This window comes from Primulina eburnea, unplaced genomic scaffold (genome assembly GCF_022965805.1).
Source record: "Primulina eburnea isolate SZY01 unplaced genomic scaffold, ASM2296580v1 ctg739_ERROPOS11973397, whole genome shotgun sequence".
Lineage (NCBI taxonomy): Eukaryota > Viridiplantae > Streptophyta > Magnoliopsida > Lamiales > Gesneriaceae > Primulina > Primulina eburnea.
Genome location: NW_027331510.1, coordinates 3,778,246 through 3,800,560, shown reverse-complemented (window position 1 = coordinate 3,800,560; position 22,315 = coordinate 3,778,246). Strand labels below are relative to the sequence as shown.

Below are 22,315 nucleotides of genomic sequence, written 5' to 3'. Positions count from 1 at the left end.
AATTTATATGAAACTGAGACAACGATATGACTCATGAGAAAAAAATAATTTTTATATCAAAAATATTACCCAGATAAACGTCTTATTGACACTCATCTTAAAAAAGTCTCTTCCTTTGTTAGATTTATAATATTGAAGATCAATTCAATTCTCCGTCTCTTCTTTTTTTAATTATATGTTTACGCAAACATATCACTTTAAAAATAATAATTAAAATATACGTACGAACATCTCGATCAAACAATTTTTTTTTTTGGATGTAACATAGAATTATCCAAATTTTATTATTATTTTTCTTCTTATAATAATACATGCGACCAAACTTTTATTAAATTTTTAGATTTTGGGCGGCGGATTTTGGTCATGATTTATTTATTTTGTCAAGCTGTCAACTGCAAACACGAGTGATTATTATTTTATAAAGTATGATTAATGAATTAATTATTGTAGAAAAACAAATATAAATTAATATAGATGATTTGATAGAATGTAAGTATAATATCAAAATGTATTTGTGAGTATCTTTTTTATCCATACAAAATAATTTTAATTTCCTGCAATTTATAAAATATCATGCAAAGATGAAATTTTTGGATGTTTTACAAATGAATTCTCATCTTTACATGTACAAATTCTCTATACAATGTAGCTACTACTTATGCAATTGTAGTTGGCGAGTCTCATAATATGATAAACTGTGGCAAAGATTTGTGTGAGACGATCTCACAAATCGTATTTTATGAGACATATCTCTTATTTGAGTTATTAATGAAAAAATATTATTTTTTATGTTTAGAGTTATTTTGAATATCGGTATGGTTGATTCGTCTCATCAATAAAGATTCGTGAGACCTTCTCACAAGAGAACTACTCATATAAGAAACTCCAAAATTTATAATTATTCAGTAAATTTATACAAACGGATCGAATTCGATCATCACAACCCAAAAACTAGAACAAAAATGAAATGAAATTAATATTATGGTCCAACATGATTTCAAAATTATGCATAATATTGAAATATCATCTTATTATTACCAATTGGCAGAACTAGAATTTGATACTCTTTACAAAAATAAAATGAAAAGGAAAAAAAGAAAGAAAAAAGAAAATTAGAAAAGGGGGTATTATGGTAAGTACAAAAAATGGGGAAAAAGAAGAATAGCATATCCCCTACAAGTTTTGACCTAAATACCCATCTCTCACAGCTTCGGAGCGCCTGGAATTCCCATCTCAACCCTCCTTCCAGCGCCCCGCCCCCTTTCTGCCCTTGTTCTCTCGTTTTTCCCAATTTTCTCCTTCTTTGCTATGCCCTTTTTTACCCGCCACTTTCAAATTCTAGTTACTTATCAGGTATCCCTCTAATGATTTAATTAATTTTTTAAAGCATAATCTGATTCTTGCTGGGTTTCGAGTTTAGATTATTTGGGGTTGATCGGTTTGTGTTTTTTCCCCAAGATTCTTGTAGCTAATAGTGTTTTGAATCTTGGTTTGGTCTACTCTCGGTTCAAGATTTAAAACTTGCAAAAAATTTGTTTTTTTTTTGGGTATTTTTATTAGGATACTGTTTCAATTTTGTTTTTTTTTTCTTGGGTGGGTTTCGATCCTTTTCTCCCTTGTCTATCTTGGTGAAATCCTGGGAGCATGTTCTTTTCTTTGCTATTTGACGCTTTACTGTATTGGAATGATATATATAAGCTTGTTATGCTGCTGCTTCGTTTCAAAATTATTTTATGTTTGTGGAACAAATATGATTCTGTACTGTTTAGCATATCCGGAAAGTAGAAAAATTTAAGAATCAGGTGATTCGTGTATTGTTGAGAATGAGTGGATATTTTCATGTTAGATTAGCAGACAGAAGTATGACTCTGGTCGGAATTTTTTTCCATTATTTTCTGGCTAAATTAACTTAAAGATGTTAAATATGTAATATTTTGAAGGAAGGTATCATCCCTTGACAGATAGAAAATGACGAACCAGGAATTGCTGCTTGGACAGAATCATAATGGAACCCTTGGTCAGAACCAGCAGGTTATGCTGGGCCCTAATAATGACACAGGCATTGCTCGGATCCGTGGGTTGGGGATGGGACATACTCCTGAGCATGAGGATGGTTTGGGGCAGAGCATCTTATCTGAGGGCGTTGATGAGCACGAATATGAGCAGGTGAACGGGTTAGCAATGGAAGAGAAACCCGAACACGAAGTTCAGGAGGTGCATTTACATGGAGAGAATATCGAACTAGTTATCCCCGAGAACAATGAGTTGGCTATATCTGATCACCAAGAACTTGACGAGAATATGGATTTGGCGGTACTCCAGCACGAGGACATTTGCATTGAATCGTTGCATGAAATGAGTGTTCACCAGAATGCTTTAGTAGTTACTCCCTCTGCTGTCCTTCAGCAACGAAGTCTCGCTCTTAGTCCTTACCACGAACTTGTGGTGGGGCAAGAATTTGCCGATGTTAAAGCCTGTCGCAGGGCATTGAGGGACACAGCTATAGCTCTGCACTTTGAAGTGCAGACCATTAAATCAGATAAAACTCGATTCACTGCCAAATGTGCCAGTGAGAGCTGCCCTTGGCGCATTCATGCTGCGAAACTTCCTGGTGTACCAACTTTCACAATTAGGACCATTAATGATAACCATACGTGTGGAGGAATCAGCCATCTGGGGCATCAGCAGGCTTCAGTCCAGTGGGTTGCCAATTCTGTGGAGCAACGCCTTCGAGAAAATCCCAATTGCAAGCCGAAAGAGATCTTGGAAGAGATTCACAGAGTTCACGGTATTACTTTATCATACAAACAAGCTTGGCGTGGAAAGGAGAGGATTATGACTGCCATGCGTGGATCCTTTGAAGAAGGCTATCGGCTCCTTCCACAGTACTGTGAGCAAGTGAAACGGACGAACCCTGGAAGTATTGCATCTGTTTATACAAATCCAGCTGACAATTGCTTTCAGCGCCTATTTATCTCATTCCAAGCATCTATCTATGGCTTCCTAAATGCTTGTCGTCCTCTTCTTGGGCTGGACAGAACATTCTTGAAGAGCAAATACCTTGGTACTTTGCTTCTTGCTACTGGTTTTGATGGGGACGGTGGCCTTTTTCCTCTAGCCTTTGGTGTTGTTGATGAGGAAAATGATGATAACTGGATGTGGTTTCTATCTGAACTTCATAGCTTGCTCGAGGTCAATACAGAAAACATGCCAAGGCTTACGATATTATCAGATAGGCAGAAGGGCATCGTAGATGGAGTGGAAGCAAATTTCCCGACTGCTTTCCATGGCTTTTGCATGCGCCATTTAAGTGAAAGCTTCCGCAAAGAGTTTAACAATACTATGCTGGTTAACCTTTTATGGGAAACTGCTCATGTTCTGACTGTTAATGAATTTGACACCAAAATACTAGAGATTGAAGAGATATCCCAAGATGCTGCCTACTGGATACGTCGAATTCCCCCTCGTCTATGGGCTACCGCATATTTTGAGGGAACAAGATTTGGACATTTGACAGCTAATATAGTGGAATCGCTAAACACTTGGATTTTAGAAGCCTCGGGTCTTCCTATAATTCAGATGATGGAATGTATTCGGAGGCAGCTCATGACTTGGTTCAATGAACGTCGAGAGGCTAGTATGCAGTGGACTTCCATTCTTGTTCCTACAGCTGAGAGACGAGTCGCAGAGGCCCTTGAACGCGCTCGAACTTACCAGGTTCTCCGAGCAAATGAAGCAGAGTTTGAGGTAATATCTCACGAGGGAACAAATATTGTCGATATCCGGAACCGTTGCTGTCTTTGCCGGGGATGGCAACTCTATGGTTTACCATGTGCGCACGCCGTTGCAGCCTTACTTTCGTGCAGACAGAACGTCCATCGATTTACTGAGAGCAGTTTCACCGTTGCCACTTATCGGAAAACATACTCACAAACCATACACCCCATCCCGGATAAAACACTTTGGAAGGAGGTATCCGAAGGAGATCCTAATGCCCATAAAGCTACTGATATTGTTGTGTATAATAACCCGAACAACGTTATTATCAATCCACCTAAATCTTTACGTCCACCTGGCCGCCCAAGGAAGAAGCGAGTCAGAGCCGAAGATCGTGGCCGTGTGAAGAGGGTCGTACATTGTAGTCGCTGCAATCAAACCGGACACTTCAGGACGACATGTGCTGCGCCAATATGAGTGCTTTTCTTGGTTAGATTCTTCAAATTTATACAATAAATTTAGGCCAAGTAGCTTATCTGTGCAGGAATTTTCTTATACCTTGTCATTACTTTTTTCTTACTAGTCGACTTATTACTTAGTTTGCTCGATTCTCTTATGTATAATATATCTATTATGTATCTTTATCTTCGTAAATATAATAAGTTTGATTCGTAAATTTATATGTATGTACTTATCTTTATTAAATTACAGCAACTTTGGATTGTGATAAATGCATCTCTTTGTTAGATTTTGCATGCATTAATAGATTCTAAAGTAAACGAATTTCAATTGTGAATTTATGTATGTGTCGTTATGTTAATTAAATAATAATAATAAATACATGTATTTTCTTTTTTCATCTAATAATGAATTCCAAAATAAATTGAAGAAAATTGAATAAATAATAATAACTTTGAATTGTAAATTTACATGTATGTATTTTTATTAAACAGTATAATAAATATATATTTGTTTGTTTATTTTTTCATCTATTAATGAATTATAAAATAAACTGAACAAAACTGAAATTCAACTTCCATTTTTTTAGAATTAAATTTACAAATACATTGAAGAAAAAAGAAATTTAGCCTCCATTTTATGTATGATCTTATCTACATTAAATAATAATAAAAAATCTATATCTATATTATTAAACTATGCTATTATAAATATATGATTTGAAGAAAGTAAATTTAATCTCTATTTTTAAAATGAAATTTACATTATGCTTTATTTTCTTGATTTCTTTTTTTTTTCCCATTAGTTATTGAATTTTAAAATAAATAAATATATATATTTATATATATATATATATATATATACACACACACACTATCATAAATATATGCTGTCCCATTAGTTATTGAATTTTTAAAATAAATAAATATATATATTTATATATATATATATATATACACACACACACTATCATAAATATATGCTGTTGAATTATGAATATATATATATATATATATATATATATGTATATATCTTCATTAAATAATAATAATAATAAATATATGTATCTTTGTTTTTTTTCCTCCATTTATTAACATATTAGAAAATAAATTAAAGAAATATAAAATTTAACTCCATTTTTTTAAATGAAATTTACAATCCATTTTTTTGTTGATTTCTCATTTTTTATTAATTAATTAATAAAATTTAAAATAAATCGAATGAAAATGAAGTTTATTATCTTGTTCAAAATTTCATAGTTCTCCAATTTTTTAATAGTTAGTCTATAAGATTAATCTTATAAATATATATATCTTATACTGATCATATTTTTTTATTAATTAATTAATTTAAAAATAAATAGAAAGAAAATAAAGTAAAAAAGAAACCATGCACCATCAAATAGGCAACAAGCAATCATACCAACAAACACAATGGACAAGGAAAGGAAGAACTTGGAGCAGAGAGAAAAGAATTACCTCAGGTCGAGAAAGTGGAGAAAAAGAAAGTTGACAAAGATGAGGATCCAAAGACACAGAATCAAAAGGAAAACAAACTATTGGTTAAAGGGAAGGTGATTACAGTGCTTTCAATATGGGGAACTACAAGAAGAAAGTGAAAACACTCACTGAACTCAACAAGGAAAGGCAATTGCTGGTGAATATGGGGGCAGCTGTGCTAGTTATTGTTGCGCTCAGTGCTTATGTCACGAACAAATTTACATCAGAAAAAGCTAAAAATTAGAAACTTAGAGATGTACAAGTATGTAAACAACTTCAAGTATACAACTCGAGTATAAGGAAAATCTAGACATGGATAGATACTGTCCTTGACCGTAAAGCCCGATATGCATTTATTAGAACGGATGAGCAAATCAGATTCTCACAATCAATGCCAGGTATGCTATATTATATATTTATATGTCAGGCTAAGGATGTCATCATAAAACAACCTAAAGCATATACAATCTCAAGGAGTAATTGTGCCGGAACCAAAATTTATAAAGATATTGAATACCGGAATACCTCATAAAAGCATTTTATCAGCAACTGATACAGACACGACTCCACCTACATAATACCATTTGTAATAAAGAATATCTGAGGCACGAAACAGAAATCTATAGCATCAACCAAAAAATTGACACCGGAAGATCACCGTAGTTACACAAATAATCAAATGTGTCATAATAGTGGAAAAGGAATGAAATTCAAATAAACGTGTCTTTTACAGCAAATTTGATTATACAAGAAGACTCTCATCTTCTTTGATAATTAAACAAAAAATAAGACAGCAGCCTAAACTGAAATCAGATGGAAAACAAGATCGCTCTAACAATATCCAGAACCTTAAAAATGAAGAATAAAAGGGAAAGTTTCCATCACCATGAAAATAAAGAACAGAATAAACATATACTGATATCCGGAAAAACAGAACAAGAGAACTTTCTCATATAATCCACTGGCATACACCGGCTATTCATCCATCCGCGATGAGTCGATAATATCCTTTAGTCAGTAACACATCTGATCTAAAACATTAAAAAAAAGAAATGTATTCTGTTATAAATCAATATATATAAACATTCATTTCATTGCACTGGAAACAGTTTTCGAGTAATCTTCAGACAAACTCCAATCTTCACTTCCTTTAACTTGAATTATCTAAAATGTTGCAATCAACCTATTCTGTACAATATTGCAGACAAGAAATGACAATGCACTAGGTAAAATGAATCTGATTGCTTGCAGAAGCCTCTGGTTTATCATCAATTACTTGTTGCTTCCAGATTGTCTTCACAAGTCCCCAGTCATGATACATTACCCTGTTGGTGTCAAAGTATCAGCAGTCTCACATTGATTAAAAGCATTGATAAAAAACAAAAATCTTAAAATGATTAAGAAGGAAAGAGTATCCTTTTGCTATTTATGTTTGAAATCTTTCAGGTCCACGACTACAAAAATATTTTCCCCTCATGCTTTTCATTAGGCAAGAATTTGCAAGAAAAAGTTAAAAAAATAAAAGCTGTATACATCTTTTAAAGGCATTTTGTCAGCGTGTACAGTATCAGCAATTTTTAACAACTCTTTTTAATTCCAAATTCTCCATCTATAAAAGACTATTAAGATTAGTGTCACATAAAATCAAAGGTTGGCCCCAGATTAACCCCAAACTAACACATCACATGAAAATACTTCAAATTAGGAACTTTTTTTTAACCAAGGACATGCTTATCATTCATTTAAACTAGCTGCAGCAGACGGAAATTTTGGCTTCCTAGTTTTCGTAACAGTACATGAAACAACGAGATTTGATAAAAACATTTGAATGCATGTGGCCATGCAGATATTAATTGCATTCCCACGGTGCTTAAGTAACTGTACTACAGCAGGTGATCTTACAGATTCCAGTAATTGGCTTGCTGCTTTCATCTTTGAAGATGGCTTCCTAACATTCTCGGCCTGAAATCCCAAGACCTTTTCCGAGGGTTTCCTCTTTCTTTTAAAAGATGCTCCTCCCAATTCCTCTGCAGTATAATTGACACCACTTCAATAGAGAAAATTAATAGAAGTTGATGATTTGCTATATGCACATGATGTTGAAAGATAATAGCACTTGAATAATGCTTATGTAAAATGTCAAATAAAGTCATAAATATCATCAATTAAAGGCTCCCCCAACTCAACTTTACAGTTCAAATCCTTTATGAGCTAAATGGATATATTCAAGACTTATCAAACCATGACACCATCATATCAAAGCCTTTTAAATGATAAGTCGGTATCAAGAGATACATCTACCAGGAACTTATTGCACCATAAAGTATCATTACAGTATGAACCAAGCTAATACAAAATTTAAGGGTCCATTTGTATGTTTGCGAAACAGTTTCTAACACCCCTTTTTTTGCGAATTGTCTGCCATACCTGTCATAGTTTTGAAAACAACGATACTTAGGTTAACAGTTCTCAAGTTCAGATAAATTTAAGTGCAAACAGTACCAAAAACGAAAACAGGCAAAAGAGTTTTTTCCAAAACTGACATATTTTCACTATTAAGTGTAATCAATTTTTTACCTCCCAACATGACCAACAGTAGTTAAATGTGAAACAACAAGACATTTTACCCCCACATGGTGTTCAAATGACATAAACATATTCCCTAAGCGGGATAAATGTTCAGTCACTAGGAATTCAGTTAATAAAATAGATGTGCAAGTAGTAAGTGGAAATTACTGATGAAACCTGAAAAAAAATCACTAAATTTATGGATGTTACCATTAAGTGGACTAGATTCATGGTTTGTTAAATGACCATTCTGTTCCATGTCCTCTGACAAAGGAGATGTGGACTGGTCGATCTCCCCCAGCTTTAAAGTACTTAAAACACGGATATCCTGCTGCTCAGTAACATCTGGAGATGGGTCAGGAGGTAAATAGCATATCTCATCCTGTGACATATCCGAATCACTAAAAGCAGGATCTCTCTCAACTGTCACGATATCAATTTCATCATCTTCATTGATATCTGAATTTTTCACCTGCAAGCACATTTCACACAAGTGATGTGATAAATAAATAATAATAAAAACGTTACAAGACAGTCTTGTCCAAAATAAATCTGATCACCTTTTCAGTTTCGGGCACCAAATCAAACTCATCTTCCCTTTCTACATACTCCTCATTTTCCTCAAGCTCTTTAAAATCTGGAGCAAACGCACTCCAATTCTCAGTATAATCCTTGGCCCAGATATAAACCAATCCAGTCAAGGAGACAGAAACAACAATAGGGTGCACAGGATGCCATGCTAAATCAATTAATGCTTCCTTGGGACCTTCAAGGATTTTTACAAGATGGCCAGCCCTGTCCCACGTATAGATCTTATGCTCTCCTTTGCTAGCAGAACCTCCAATCACCCACTCACCGTCGCCGCTAAAACATGGTGCTTTCCAGTGCACTTTGGTGATTGAATCCTGAAATTCACGAGAGAGAGATAAACAACTTGATCCGACAGCTTTCAACTTTTCAACCTCATCTTGCTCATCTGTTTTACAAATGGTTTCATCAAGAGCTTTAAGCTCAACTTTCACAGGTAAAAGATTTTCATAGACTCTGATAGTCCTATCGTTTGAATTTGTGAGAAGATACTGCCCATTCATGCTAAATACAATATTCTTTATCACAGAACCACCTGGAATAGGAACAACGCCACGTATTTGGTTACTCTTATGATCAATAATTAGTATCTCCCCTTTAGAATTGCCCACATAAACCAAATCACCGTATTTGTTAAAACATGCAGCCGTAGGCGTAAAAGGAGAGGATCCATCTGAAAATTTGTTGCGTGATAAAGGGGCTATTTCATTTCCTGTATCAGATGATGAAACAGGAAGCACAGTTGTGCTTGCAGTATTCAAGTCAACAATCATAGGGGCAGATGACAGAGGACAAGCTAAGCAAATATATGGAGTAGAGGAACCAGGATGTAAACGAGCTTGAAGTGGTGTTTGTTGCAGAGTCGTTCTAGCTATTTTCTCCCCTTGGACAACATCCCAAAGAGTCAATGATTTATCAGCAGCCGATACCAGTATGCGGTGTCCATGTTTTGACCAACAAACACTTGTTATGGCAGCAACACAATCCTTGTCCCTGAGTTCTTTGGCAATACCTCTGGTTTCAAAATCCCATATAACACAACTTCCATCAGAGCACCCAGCTGGTGGAAGAAATTGGACATATCAAACAGGGAACCCGATAAATATGGTGGTAGAAGCATGCAAGGAACAGAAAGTTGTATCTCACAAAAACAAAGTCTAATGATGGATGGTAAGGTTATTACTTATTACGTGAACATAAAAGACTGTAATAACTAGACAATCTAGCTATTTTCAAGCTCAAAAAGTTATATGATGTAATCTTTTACTAAAACGTACAGAGGAGGTGGATCAACAGCAGAACAGTGTCATAGCCATTTTACCACTTATATTGTGACGCTGTGCCTTCGTTTTTAAGATACTGATGTTGAAGGAGCATGCCATAATTCAACAAAATCAAAGCAACACCAACTTCACAGAGTGAAATTTTGTCAAACCCACTTTCAACTTGAATAAAGAGCTCACTGGAAATCCAAAACTCAGTCTTGGGGCTCGATAAAATTCAACACACACAGCCCTACAATTAGATCAGATAATGCCTCTATTGAACAACTGCAAACAAGTAAGTTTCTGTTAAATCTACTTACCATCTTAAATTTCTCAAGATAGTCCTATTTTTCATAAAAACAAGGATTGACAATGAAGTACATCAGAATGGTCTAAGGTCATCATCAACATTTTAATAGCTATGCCAAAAACATAAATGAGATTATAACTCTGACACAAAATATATACAAGGACAAGGCATTATACACAAACACGTACGCATATACACAAAATATGACAACCATGGTATTTTCAGCTAAATGCCACGGTCCAATTGTACAAAGTTCAAAACCTGTAATGACCTTTTATGTTACTCAGTAACATTGTCAAAGAAACAAAAATAATAATAAATAATTAATCAATATAAAAAAAGTACCAATTAATAAAAAGTGAACAACGAGAAACCAAACAATAGAAAATCATACCAGCCAGAAGGGTTCCCCGGCGATTGAAGGCAATACATTTCATAACCCCGTGCTCCAGATACTCCTCTATCACTTCTGGAAAATCACCCTGTAAAGGGTCTATAAAAAAATGCATAAGAACAAAGTAACATAAAAAATAAAGCGAAAATCGGCTAAATAAAAGTCTAAGACATGAAATTTTTAGTATCTGAAAAAAATTACCAATAATTGACGCGTTCATCGTGCACTACGTCTCAAAAGTGCATCAATAAAGATTCAATAAAATAAAAATAGAAAATACTGAGTGATACAAAATTTGACGACGAAAACATAAAATAAAAGGTGGGGAAACTGGATTAACAACGGAACCGACAGGGATTTTAACGGAAGTTGGCCGGAAAAAATAGCATAAAACAAGAAGGTTGTGCGTATTAATGTAGTATAATTGGAGGATGTTTGACAGTGTATTGATTAAACGGCGGTGGTGTCGCCGCCGGCGAGGGTTCAGTGAAAAGGGTTTCGACTTCGGGACTCTGGGAAGCGGGAACGCGAGGTAGGCTTTCAAAGGGATGCCGCTAGGTTTCTACAACACTCCGCTTTATATAAACTATCATCTTTTTCGCTATCATCGTCATCGTGATGAATATTAAAAATAGCAATTATTATTTGAAATTATATTAAAAAAAAGATAATAATATATATTGATTAAATGAACTGTTATTTATAAATAAAAATTAAAAATATATTTATTTGTCAAAATTTTTAAAAATAGATAAATATGTTTAAAAAATATTTATTATATGAATAAAATATTTATACTAAAATTTTATTTAAATATAATAATAACAATAATAACTATATTGATGTATGAATAGTCAATATATAAAAAATTTATGATGAGGTTTTTTTTAACTGAAAAGTGAAAACAATTTTATAATTTATTTAATATTTTAGAGAGTATGAAGAAATGAATGTATAAAAATAGTACAAAACTCAATATTGTAATCAAAAGTAAATTAAATGATATGATTTTATTAATGGAGTGATATTTACACTTCACTTTTTAAAATATACTTTTAAAATATTATTATAAACATACATTATCTTTTATACATTTTTATTTTACTAAATATTAAAATTAATTCATAAAATTCTTATGAAAACATATCATGAATCAGTTTCAGAGTCGGGTCTTGAATCAGATCAATTCATGAAAAAAATATTGTTTTATGTTAAAATTATTATTTTTACTCAAGATATGGATCAATTTGACTCGTCCTATGAATATAGATATGTGAGACTGTCTCACAAGAGACTTACTTAAACTAATTTAGATAAATTAATTTTTTTTCTACTTTGAGTATTTTTTTCGTAAATATATTGACAAACAATTTAATTAGATTATTGATTTCTATTTTTTTATAAGTATGTTACACAAAAAGTTTAATTTTTTTTTGTATTTATAAATTGTTTAATTATTTTTTCTATTTTGAGTAATTTTTCGTAAATATATTAACATTTTTTCCTTTAAAATTATGTTGTCGCAAATTTAATATAGTTTTTTTAAAATAATTATTTTAATTTTTATTTATTTAATTTAATGGATTGAAAAAAATATAAATACTTATATAATTCACAATTATCGTGCGTGTCATTATAGATTTAAGTTTCTGGAATAAATTATATCAATTGGTTTATTCGAGTTTTGAATCAAAATATAACTTTTTTCTCGTTTCATTTGCTAAACAGAGACTTGCTTTTGGTGCCAGGAGGAATAGATATATTCTTCAAGATTAATATGCACTGGAATTAGTATATCATGGAAGCAACTGATAATCGACAATTAAATGTTTGTTCGACTGAGAATTGAACAAATGATCTTGACTTTTTTATTTAGTACCAAAATTGAATGTTTGATGTCATTTTAGAAGTTACAAATAAGTGTCCATATAAAAGCAGGGAACTGAAGCAAACACGTTACTGTTAATTGTCTCATATCGGCTGGATAAATAACATTGGAGTTGTACATATGAACTTGGACAATCCTTCTCCCTTGAGCTAGCTTTTGAGGTTGAGTTAGGTCCAAATTCCAATCTTAACAATTACAAATAATAATGACATGAAAAAACCAAATTCGTAGTCTCGCTGATATGTAAAATATCATAACAAAAGACTGTATGTTTATGTGCATTAAACATCAACAAATGTACAATGACATCCTCTATAGCAAGACAATGTAAGCTACTACTATTTCTATCCTCTTTCGAGTATAGCAAATAAACAAGATACGGCAAGCCGGAGAAAACTTCTGCAGTGGCCTAAAGAATTGGATAAACTTTACAGAAACAAAGCGAATGAACAAAAAAAAAAGAATTGGTGAATGTGATATCTACCTAGTTGACGGAGCAAAAATCGGGTTCATCTCCAGTTGTGCAAGATGCGACTCCCTTGAAATTTCAACTTTTTCGGCTTCTCTAGCAATTTGAATGTCATCAGGCCTGTAACGCTGAACGAATATTTTAACAACGAAACGAGGCAGCAATGCTCCCATCGCGATCCCACCCAAGCATGTCCAAAACAATTTAGTGTTGGCAATGGTCAAGAAGGCCCTGCAAAAGCATTGACAAATGACAACAAAAGTTAAGCTTCAACTGCAATTTTCCAGGCAAAAATTACAAAGACATCTAAGACTAAAGGAAAAATTGTTTGGTACACCTTAAGAAGCGATTTTAAACCATTATGCCTAAAATATTAAACAAGTTTTTTTTCCAAGCACTTATAAAAGGCCGGCTAGCCAGTTAGATACATAAATATTTAGCTTAAAAAAATAAATCTTTGATGAACTTTTTCGAAAAAAAATAAAAATAATACCACCTTATTTATTCAAACAAGCTATAAGTAGTAGTCATAAGACCAACCTCAAATGCAATTGACATGTACGAATCTACTTTAAAACGGATTTAATCAAACCACAAATGCGAAACATAATGAGAACATCAGTTCATGCGGATATCTAATATTTATGATGAAAAAATATCAAAAGATGGAATGCATAATGCTAATGAAATCAAGTGGAGAAGTCTTACCAGTAGCCAGGAAGGAACGGCAGGGCATCGATAATAAGGACACAAATAAAAGTAGCGGCTATGGATCCCCAAATGGTTGCATGAGTTATCCAATACCACCGAATGACGTCCATGGCTAAATGTATATTAACCATAATAACAATGGCAAGAGTCCAAAGATCTCCTATGCTTGAAACGTCCACGTCGCTTTTCCAATAAGCGAGCAGAGGCACGAAGAAGGCAGCTATGCTTTGCCACAAAGTGTCCAACATTGTTACCCAGAATAATTTTCCGTTGTAGCTTTCTCGTCTTTGTCCAGCCCCGTAAAGTTGAGGATACTTCAACAGAGTCGTTCTACTTAAATCCTTGTCAAGAATTCCCACAACTATTGTGGGCAAAGCTGTGTATATTATCGAATATAACATACTGCTCCAATCAGTTATGGCAGTGGTCAATGCGAAACCTGTGAAGAGCACATACCTGGGAGAAATACGGGGTGTATGGGTCAGTTTTTTTTAACTACATGAGGTGTAAGGCCGTGAGTGTGCTCACTGCCAAACAAGGCAAGTTAGAATAAGGTATTATAATATGTGACTGAACGAGTAGCAAATATCAAGCTGCCGCCTTTATGTTGCAAGCTAGGAACAGAGTTGCACCAAATCCTAACTATGATTTTTTACAGACTTAAATGTGTCTACTTTTATCCTAATAGTTTCAATACACGATTCAACTGTATCCATGTATTTGACCTCATGATTTTTAATAATCTAATGATTGAGCTAATTTTCTCAATTAAATGTCAAAACAGAAACAAAAACAAGCAACAGCATGAGCATCACAACTATAGATAGCATGTTACTAATGTTTATGATGTAAAAAAGACAAAACACCAATCACCAAACTTGCATTACAAATTAAAAGAACAATAATATAAAGAATCGGTTAAAAAATATATTTAGTTTAATATCAGATGAGAAGAAAAAGTGAAAAAATTTAATTGACTAATGCAATATAAACTTAAGTACTGCTACTGCTTTGACAATTCAAGCTCGGTAAAAATCAAGAATCAAGATCATGGATGTTGTGTTAAAACAAATATAATCATTCTCTTTGATCTTTACAACACAGAATGTGTAGGAAATTTAAGAAACTTCAACCAAGCAAATCATACTTACCAGAATAAGACAAGAACAAATGCAGCATTCCTGTAGAAATTGTACAGTATCATGTAGCTCATCCGCTGATAATTCCAATGTCCATGTACCAGTAACAATGGGACCAGAAATCTGAACTGACCCATTGCAAAATCTGATGCCATGACTGCTTGCCGACCCTCCTGCCCGCTTATCCCAATTCCCACATCTGCCATTTGGATCATTGAAACGTCATTTGCACCTAAAAAAAGCAGAGAAATTATTAATATTCATCTGAAAACTCAGAAAATTGACATAACACGTTATACCAAGTATAATGATGCTCACCGTCACCAATGGCAAGGGTCATGTCATCAGTTCTGTTTTTTATTAAGGCAACAATTCCAGCCTTTTGCAATGGAGCCACCCGACAACATAAAACCACAGTACATTTGCTCGATAATTCAAAAAGCTGCAAACAAATCAAAATAAATAATTTAAGAACTTTGGTGGCATAACATCGCTGAGAGGGAGGGAGGGAGGGGGGTTTGACAATGTAGCCTCTGCATACCTGTTTTTCAAGTTCAGTATCCAGAACATACACAAGGCTCGTTCCATCAATTATTAAAGCAAGTTGACTTCCTCCAGCTCCAGAACCCCTTTGTTTGGCGTCAGAACCGATTTCGAGCTTTTTACACATTAATAAGGCATCTTCCAAGCTCTTTCTACACGAGTCTTTTGAATTATTGTTAATCACTATCTGAGTCATATTACCCGTCAAGAGCTTAGAAGAGTACCCAATAGAAATTGCTGTTTCTTGCTTGTCTCCAGTCAAAACCCACACCTTGATACCAGCCGTTCTTAAAGACTCGATAGCTTCTGGCACACCTTGCTGCAATTTGTCTTCGATCCCTGATGCACCTAGTATGCTAAGATGGTTTTCAATATTGTTGGCAACTTTACGAAGTAAAGCTGCCCTCCCAATCAAGGCAGTGCTTGCCAACTCGTAAGATGAATGCCATTGTTCGAATTCGGATGAACTTAAATCCCGTGTTCCGATAACAAGTGTTCTCAAGCCCTTCGAGGAGTACGAGTGCAAATGAGCTTCAGTAGATTTTATCATGTCCGAGTTCAAAGATTTATCTATGATGCTGAACATGGATGTATCAGCACCTTTTACCAGCACCTTTACTGTCTGATCGGGAAATCCTAATATTACAGACATCCTCTTCCGATCACTGTCAAACTCATGCATCCCCAAGACATTGAACCTGTGGCAACAATTGATCAGAATTCAGATGATCGATGTCTCTGCTTCAAATGTTCAAAATAATATAATAATAATAATAATAATAATAATAATAATAATAATAATGCAAAAGAAAATCAGACAAAAAAGTTTTAAGAAAAAGCCGTAACTATAAAACCAAACAAATTAGATCTGTGATACTGGATGAAGTTCTCTGCAACAGATCAGTAGTAAAAAACAGCCACGAGCGATAAAAGAAAATCGAGAAGTAAGCGAAAGATGAAACACAATTTATCTGAAAAAATCTCTCAAATTGAAAAGATTAAATACTAAACCTTTATTAAGAAATATGGTATTCCAAGGGGAATAGGAGACGAGTACAAGAGCAGATATATATTTATTGTATTATAGCAAAAGTCTATCAAGATTCAAGAACTAAGGTACTTAAAGGTAGCAATTAGAACCTCCATAGTAAATTACTTTCTATTAAGAAACTTCCTGATGAGGGCTATTGTAGCATAAATAATGCATATATATCCCATATAATTTCTAAAGACAGTATGACGGACGGTTCTCCCATTGTAAATTAAGGGGATCAAATTAAGTGAAGCAACTAGTATCGATAAGAGCAGTTATAAAAAAAACTAATGCATAAGAAGGTTACTTTGAGGTACCTTTGCCTTTCCCCATGAATGTCGATAACTATGTGCCCAGAAGTTCTTTCAATAAGCATAAACCCATAAGATGCAGCGGCATAGACTAATGCCTGTTCATCTGGAGACTCCCCTTGGTATTCAATGAACTTAACTGAAGGATGAGACGTCTCCATCGTTAGAGGCACAATGGTGTTACAAGCCGCCAATGCCACAAAAAAGTCATGAACATGCCTGCCCTCTTCTGTGTGTTTACTTTTTGATACTTTGAGGAGTTCTGGATCAATTTTTACCCTCATCTTTGGCTTCAAAAATATCCCTTCCACTGAAACCAAACAAAAACCGAACAGGTAATGGGTTAGCATGACATATAAATGGCATTATTATGATCAAGAACCTTCTTGTGGAATAAAAAGAAAAATGATATTGCAGTTATAATACCTTGAACCGAATATCCAACACTCTCATCTTTGCCTTCGCCATGGGCATTCCCATTGCTATGGTCTACTCCCCCAATGCTGGCACACTGAAATTCCATCTTATTCTCTGTGAGCGTGCCAGTTTTGTCAGAGAAAACATATTTTATCTGTCCCAAATCTTCATTGATATTCAAAGCCCTACACTGAAATCTTGAATTTGATGATTCGTCAAGCATCCTATTGTCTCCTATCATAAAATAAGCCTGACCAACACGGACAAGCTCCATGGATATGTACAAGGATATAGGAATCATGATTTGGAATACAATAACTGACATGAGAAACACAAAGAATATCTCCATGCCCCAACCATAATATTTATAATTCTTGACTTCAGGTTCCGAATAGTCCTTTTTCCTATAAAATTGCATTAGAACCAACTCATCTTTGTGGTTTATCAACCAAACACCGTGACAAATACACACTATGGTGCACAGAGTAACAAGAAAAATCGAAAGGTATATTATTTCGCGGTTCATCCGTGTCTCGAGACTACTTCTCTTGGATGGAGCTCCGGAGTTGTTTAGCATCGCTTTAGTCTCTTTGCCAGCGTAAACTGCAACTCCAAGTACCCAATCCGTATTCTTCAACTCGCATCCCCGTAGAACTATATTCGATGGCCCAAGTGATATACGTTTTCCATCAATATCCATGTTTGCTTGGAAGCCATATATATTCCTGTTTGGTTTTTCACACTTGATCAACCCGTCAAACTTCCCCTCCCCAAGTCTTTTCATCTGTGTTTCTTGCTTAGCATACCGGGTTTTCAAATTTGACTCCCCGTCTAAGTTGGTAGTCCATATGTAAGCAACTCCAGTAGCTTCACTTGTAGAGAGCAGTACCATGTCACAAGGAATACTTCCATTCCCTGATACCTTAATTATCTCACCTGTCCGTATATCCTTCCATTTTTTCTGCTCGTACTGTCCATTTGCATGCACCAAGGCCAGTCGATTATTCTCAATCTTGTCTGATCGGTGTCGCCTAAAATCCTCGTACGCATCCTTGACTGCTGTCACTAACAGCACAAACGCTAATGGCAGAATCGAAGCTTCCCTACCAAAAACGGCCAGCTGGGGAAGCTGATTGAGAATTGCAATCACAAGAAAGTACATGTAAGCAACTCTATGGAATTGCTCAAACAAATTCCGGGGCAAGAAAGTTATGATAGAATATTTTCCTGTCCTGATCGAGTTCCCCGCAAATTTAAACTTCTCATTTGTTTTCTCAGGATTATTTATATAGATGAATCTTGAATCCTCATCATTGATCTCTTTATAAGAGGTGCTTAGCCCTTCAGAATCACCTCTTGACCCGTGTCTCACGGGCTTCGTTTCTAGCTCACCGGAGTTCAGATCCTTGACAGAGCGCCCACCGGATGCCTTTGGCTGAATAGAAGATATACTTCGCCGAGAAGACAAATTTCGTAAAAAATCAGAAGCTTGGAGAGAATACTCAGTTTATTTCAATCTGAGATTTTGAATCCATCTTAGAATAAGTTTAGGGGTTGGCAGAATTGGTTTCAAATATAAGAAAAAAACAAGAAACAAGGAAGGTCTTTGTTTCTGAGGTTTAAATCATTAAAGAGCCTTATTTCAACACCATGATCCAAAGATTAAAGTACCCCTTCAGTATCACACAAATAAAAGATGTAAAATTTATACGCAAAAAACTCAAATTATGACCCCCTAAAAAGTAAAAAAAAATACAAACAAAAACCACCAAACTCGAAATTCTGGAAATCCTAGATGACGATATCCACCAAAACACCCGAAAATGGCAAACTCTATGACAGAAATATGGTGATTCCAACCAAACCCGCACGGAATAAATTACAAAGCTTCCAACTTAGAATAAGAAGAAAAAGAACACCTCGACCAAAGCCAAGAAAGCTTCACTTTTCACATACCCAGAGGGAAATATCCTATGATTCACTGAATTCCACAACCAAAACTCGAAAATATCACAAAAAGATCTTGTTGACCCAAAGAAACAGGACAATAAAGAGTACCCAAATATAAAATACTCAACTGAATATTATGTATGGCTAGCTGAGCTCTAATATTAACCAAGTTCGGCACACAAGAACCAACTCTGAGGATGTACAACAACGAATAAAGCCACGGTGTAGAGAAGAAGAAAAAGAGCAGAATTCGACTTCCGGGATTGCCTATAATTTGGTTTGATGCAATTTGAAAGTGATGCGTCGTCAATGTTTTGGTGATATATATATGTAAGAAGGAAAAAAAAGGAAAGAAAATTCAAAGTTCAAATTCCTCAAACAGTAGCAATTCTTGCAAGAGGGGGCGGCGAACTGGGCAAGGGAGGGAAACGAGAAGAGAAGAGTCATAACGGGGTGGCCACAAGCCAATATGGAATTATGACTTTCTGTTGAGTTCATATTAACGATTGATCATTCTTGAAATGGGAAAAATGGCATTCAATAATATTATTATACTAGCAGTTTTGTAATAATCATAGTAAATTTGGACAACGTTGTTGGACTCTTGTCCTACGTGTAGTTGTCCTGCTTTGACATTTGTGCGAATCTCCAGAAGAAGCACGTTCCATATATATACACACATACACACACATATACATACATTTCGTCTGTGTATATATCCATTCTATACGCTTTAATACTCTTAAATATGTAGACTGCAAAATATTTGTAGAGTAGTGATTGTTCCATCTCTGTTAGGTTGTAAATGAAATGCTTCTGGATGGCAGGTGAAAATCTTGAATTTTAGATTTGAGAGAAGTTAAGAATTTAATATTTCAACTTATAAGAAAAAAATTTGGGAATTTTATTATCTATTGAATAAATAAAATTAAATTGATTAAAAAGATAAACAAAAAATACATAAATCTTTCTCAGTTGATTAAATATATATTTAATTTATGGGTTATTAGTGTGTCATCACAATAATTAATTCATACACATATTATTAATTAAAATAAAAAATACTTATTTTTTAATTAATAAAATAAAATGTGCATGGATTTCAAAATTTTCGATGTTGTCGTCGTGAATGAGGTCTTTAGATTGAAGTAACAACAATATAATTATTTAATTTAATATAAAATAATCTTACATTATAAATTTATACAAAATACATAAACTGGATAATCCAATGATTCAAAGTATCTAAACTCGACCATTAAAATTGGTATAATAAAGATGATTCTGATTATTCTAATTCCTCATAAATAATTAACTGATTGATTATTTAATTACTTTTACATGTGGGAGAAAGGAAATATATGTTTGATTATGTATATATATGAGTATGTCTGTCATGATACGGTCTCACAGATTTATATTCGTGAAACAAGTCGATCTGATCCATATTTACAGTGAAAATTATTTTATTTTTATATAAAAATAATATTTTTTCATGTATGATATCCATCTCATAAATTTGAAATCATATGAGATTACATGCGAATTAATAACTAGTTTTGAAATCAATCAATTTAAAAATATTTGGAATTAATAATAAACACTTTAATATCCATTAATTGTTACTAATAAAAGTTTTTTTTTTCTCGCAATCATTCTTTCGAATTAAGAAATGGAGATATTATATCTAAATTTCATTAACAAAAATAATGATATTATTATTGTTGTTGTTAGGATAAAAATAAAGATTAATTTTAATTCAACAGTTTGATTTTCTGGAGGAACAATCATGCAACGGCTATCATTCATCGGAACGTTCTCTGGGGAGAAAAAACTTATTAATTGAATGTCGATTAGTCAACTTATAGCAACCTGAATAATTATAATTTACAATTTTTTTTTTTAGATTACGAATAATAAATCATATAAATATTAATAAATAAACTTAAAAAATTATCTTTCTTTTTTGAGACGAATTTGATTGGTTTACAATTGTATTCATACATAGTTCTTCCAATAAACATGCTTCATATCTACATAAAATAGTTTATGAGACCTGAATAAGATAGAATAAATGAACACTTGATCAATAATCAGGAATTTAATTATCTCTACCAATATCTTATCGTATGAACTTAGTACACCCAAGTGCTATCGTGATCCATCTGTTTTTTATAATTATTTGAGAATTTGCGTTTGTTATTTTTCAGTGTGCATTGAATAAACTCATGATTAGCGCAGCCGCTTATCTTATCGTATGAACTTATTACACCTATGTAGTTCACTTAACTAGTGTGATTTGTAAGCGGTTGCGCTAATCATGAGTTTATTCAATGCACACTGAAAAATAACAAACGCGGATTCTCAAATAATTATAAAAGCAGATGGATCACGATAGCACTTTGTTATTTCCCTTTTACCATAAATAACAAACACTCTTCATGGCTAAGAAATTGGATTAAAAATTCTAAAACAAAAACCAACTATATTATTTATGGATCTACCAATATATATTTTTTTTGATTTTTTACATTAATCAATCTATATATTTAATAATTATCTCGTCTATCAAGTATAAAAAATAATATTCAACGAAAATAAGTGTCAATTGCGTTAGATGTATACGGGATGATGCCGCCTCGCCTGTAACTTCAACAAGGAAAGAAATTGTTGTATTAGATACAAGCCATTGATTGGAAAAAACAAACCTGCGAAGCTTCGGAAGAAACTTGCCAAGCAATGGAGACCATATTTTGGTCAAGTATTCCGCAATTTTCCAAGTATTTGACTTGTATTATTATTAAACATTTACACCAAACACGTTAGGATGTGCTACGAACGAATACAACCTAAACTATCCAGTTTCTAATGCTAGCTATTAACTATCCGACCATACTTTTTTAGACTTGATACTATAGAATTGTGGGAATTATTATATTAAAATCATAGAATTGAATTAGAGATGATTAAAAAAAATGTACCAATGAGGGATTTGATTTTTTTTTTTAAAAAAAAACTGATAATTATACAAACGAATTAAACATATTTGTATCA

At 33.6% G+C, this 22,315-nt stretch overlaps 3 protein-coding genes across 4 annotated transcripts; 1 reads left to right on the top strand and 2 right to left on the bottom strand.

The window, feature by feature from the left end:
- The first annotated feature begins 1,160 nt into the window (after positions 1–1,160).
- LOC140821802 (uncharacterized) lies at positions 1,161–4,355 on the top strand. 2 transcript variants are annotated; one of them, XM_073182407.1, is made up of 2 exons: positions 1,161–1,353; positions 1,945–4,355. In XM_073182407.1, the coding sequence occupies exon 2, from the start codon at positions 1,969–1,971 to the stop codon at positions 4,192–4,194; it is 2,226 nt and encodes a 741-aa protein (XP_073038508.1). In that variant the 5' UTR covers positions 1,161–1,353; positions 1,945–1,968; the 3' UTR covers positions 4,195–4,355. The 2 variants fall into 2 exon arrangements, with proteins under 2 accessions (XP_073038508.1, XP_073038506.1); XM_073182405.1 differs by having other exon boundaries at positions 1,941–4,355.
- Positions 4,356–6,602: 2,247 nt separating this feature from the next.
- LOC140821797 (protein RBL-like) lies at positions 6,603–11,377 on the bottom strand. The gene is made up of 6 exons (XM_073182399.1): positions 11,002–11,377; positions 10,801–10,899; positions 8,804–9,891; positions 8,454–8,715; positions 7,578–7,702; positions 6,603–7,000 (listed from the first exon to the last, which is right to left on the bottom strand). The coding sequence occupies exons 1-6, from the start codon at positions 11,018–11,020 to the stop codon at positions 6,986–6,988; spliced, it is 1,608 nt and encodes a 535-aa protein (XP_073038500.1). The 5' UTR covers positions 11,021–11,377; the 3' UTR covers positions 6,603–6,985.
- A 1,544-nt stretch (positions 11,378–12,921) lies between these two features.
- LOC140821754 (phospholipid-transporting ATPase 1-like) lies at positions 12,922–19,776 on the bottom strand. The gene is given in 9 exon segments (XM_073182345.1): positions 12,922–13,084; positions 13,173–13,388; positions 13,866–14,324; positions 15,020–15,239; positions 15,326–15,449; positions 15,549–16,248; positions 16,901–17,204; positions 17,321–18,815; positions 18,817–19,776. Coding segments are annotated over 9 exon segments (3,600 nt in total). The 5' UTR covers positions 18,847–19,776; the 3' UTR covers positions 12,922–13,032.
- Positions 19,777–22,315: the final 2,539 nt, after the last annotated feature.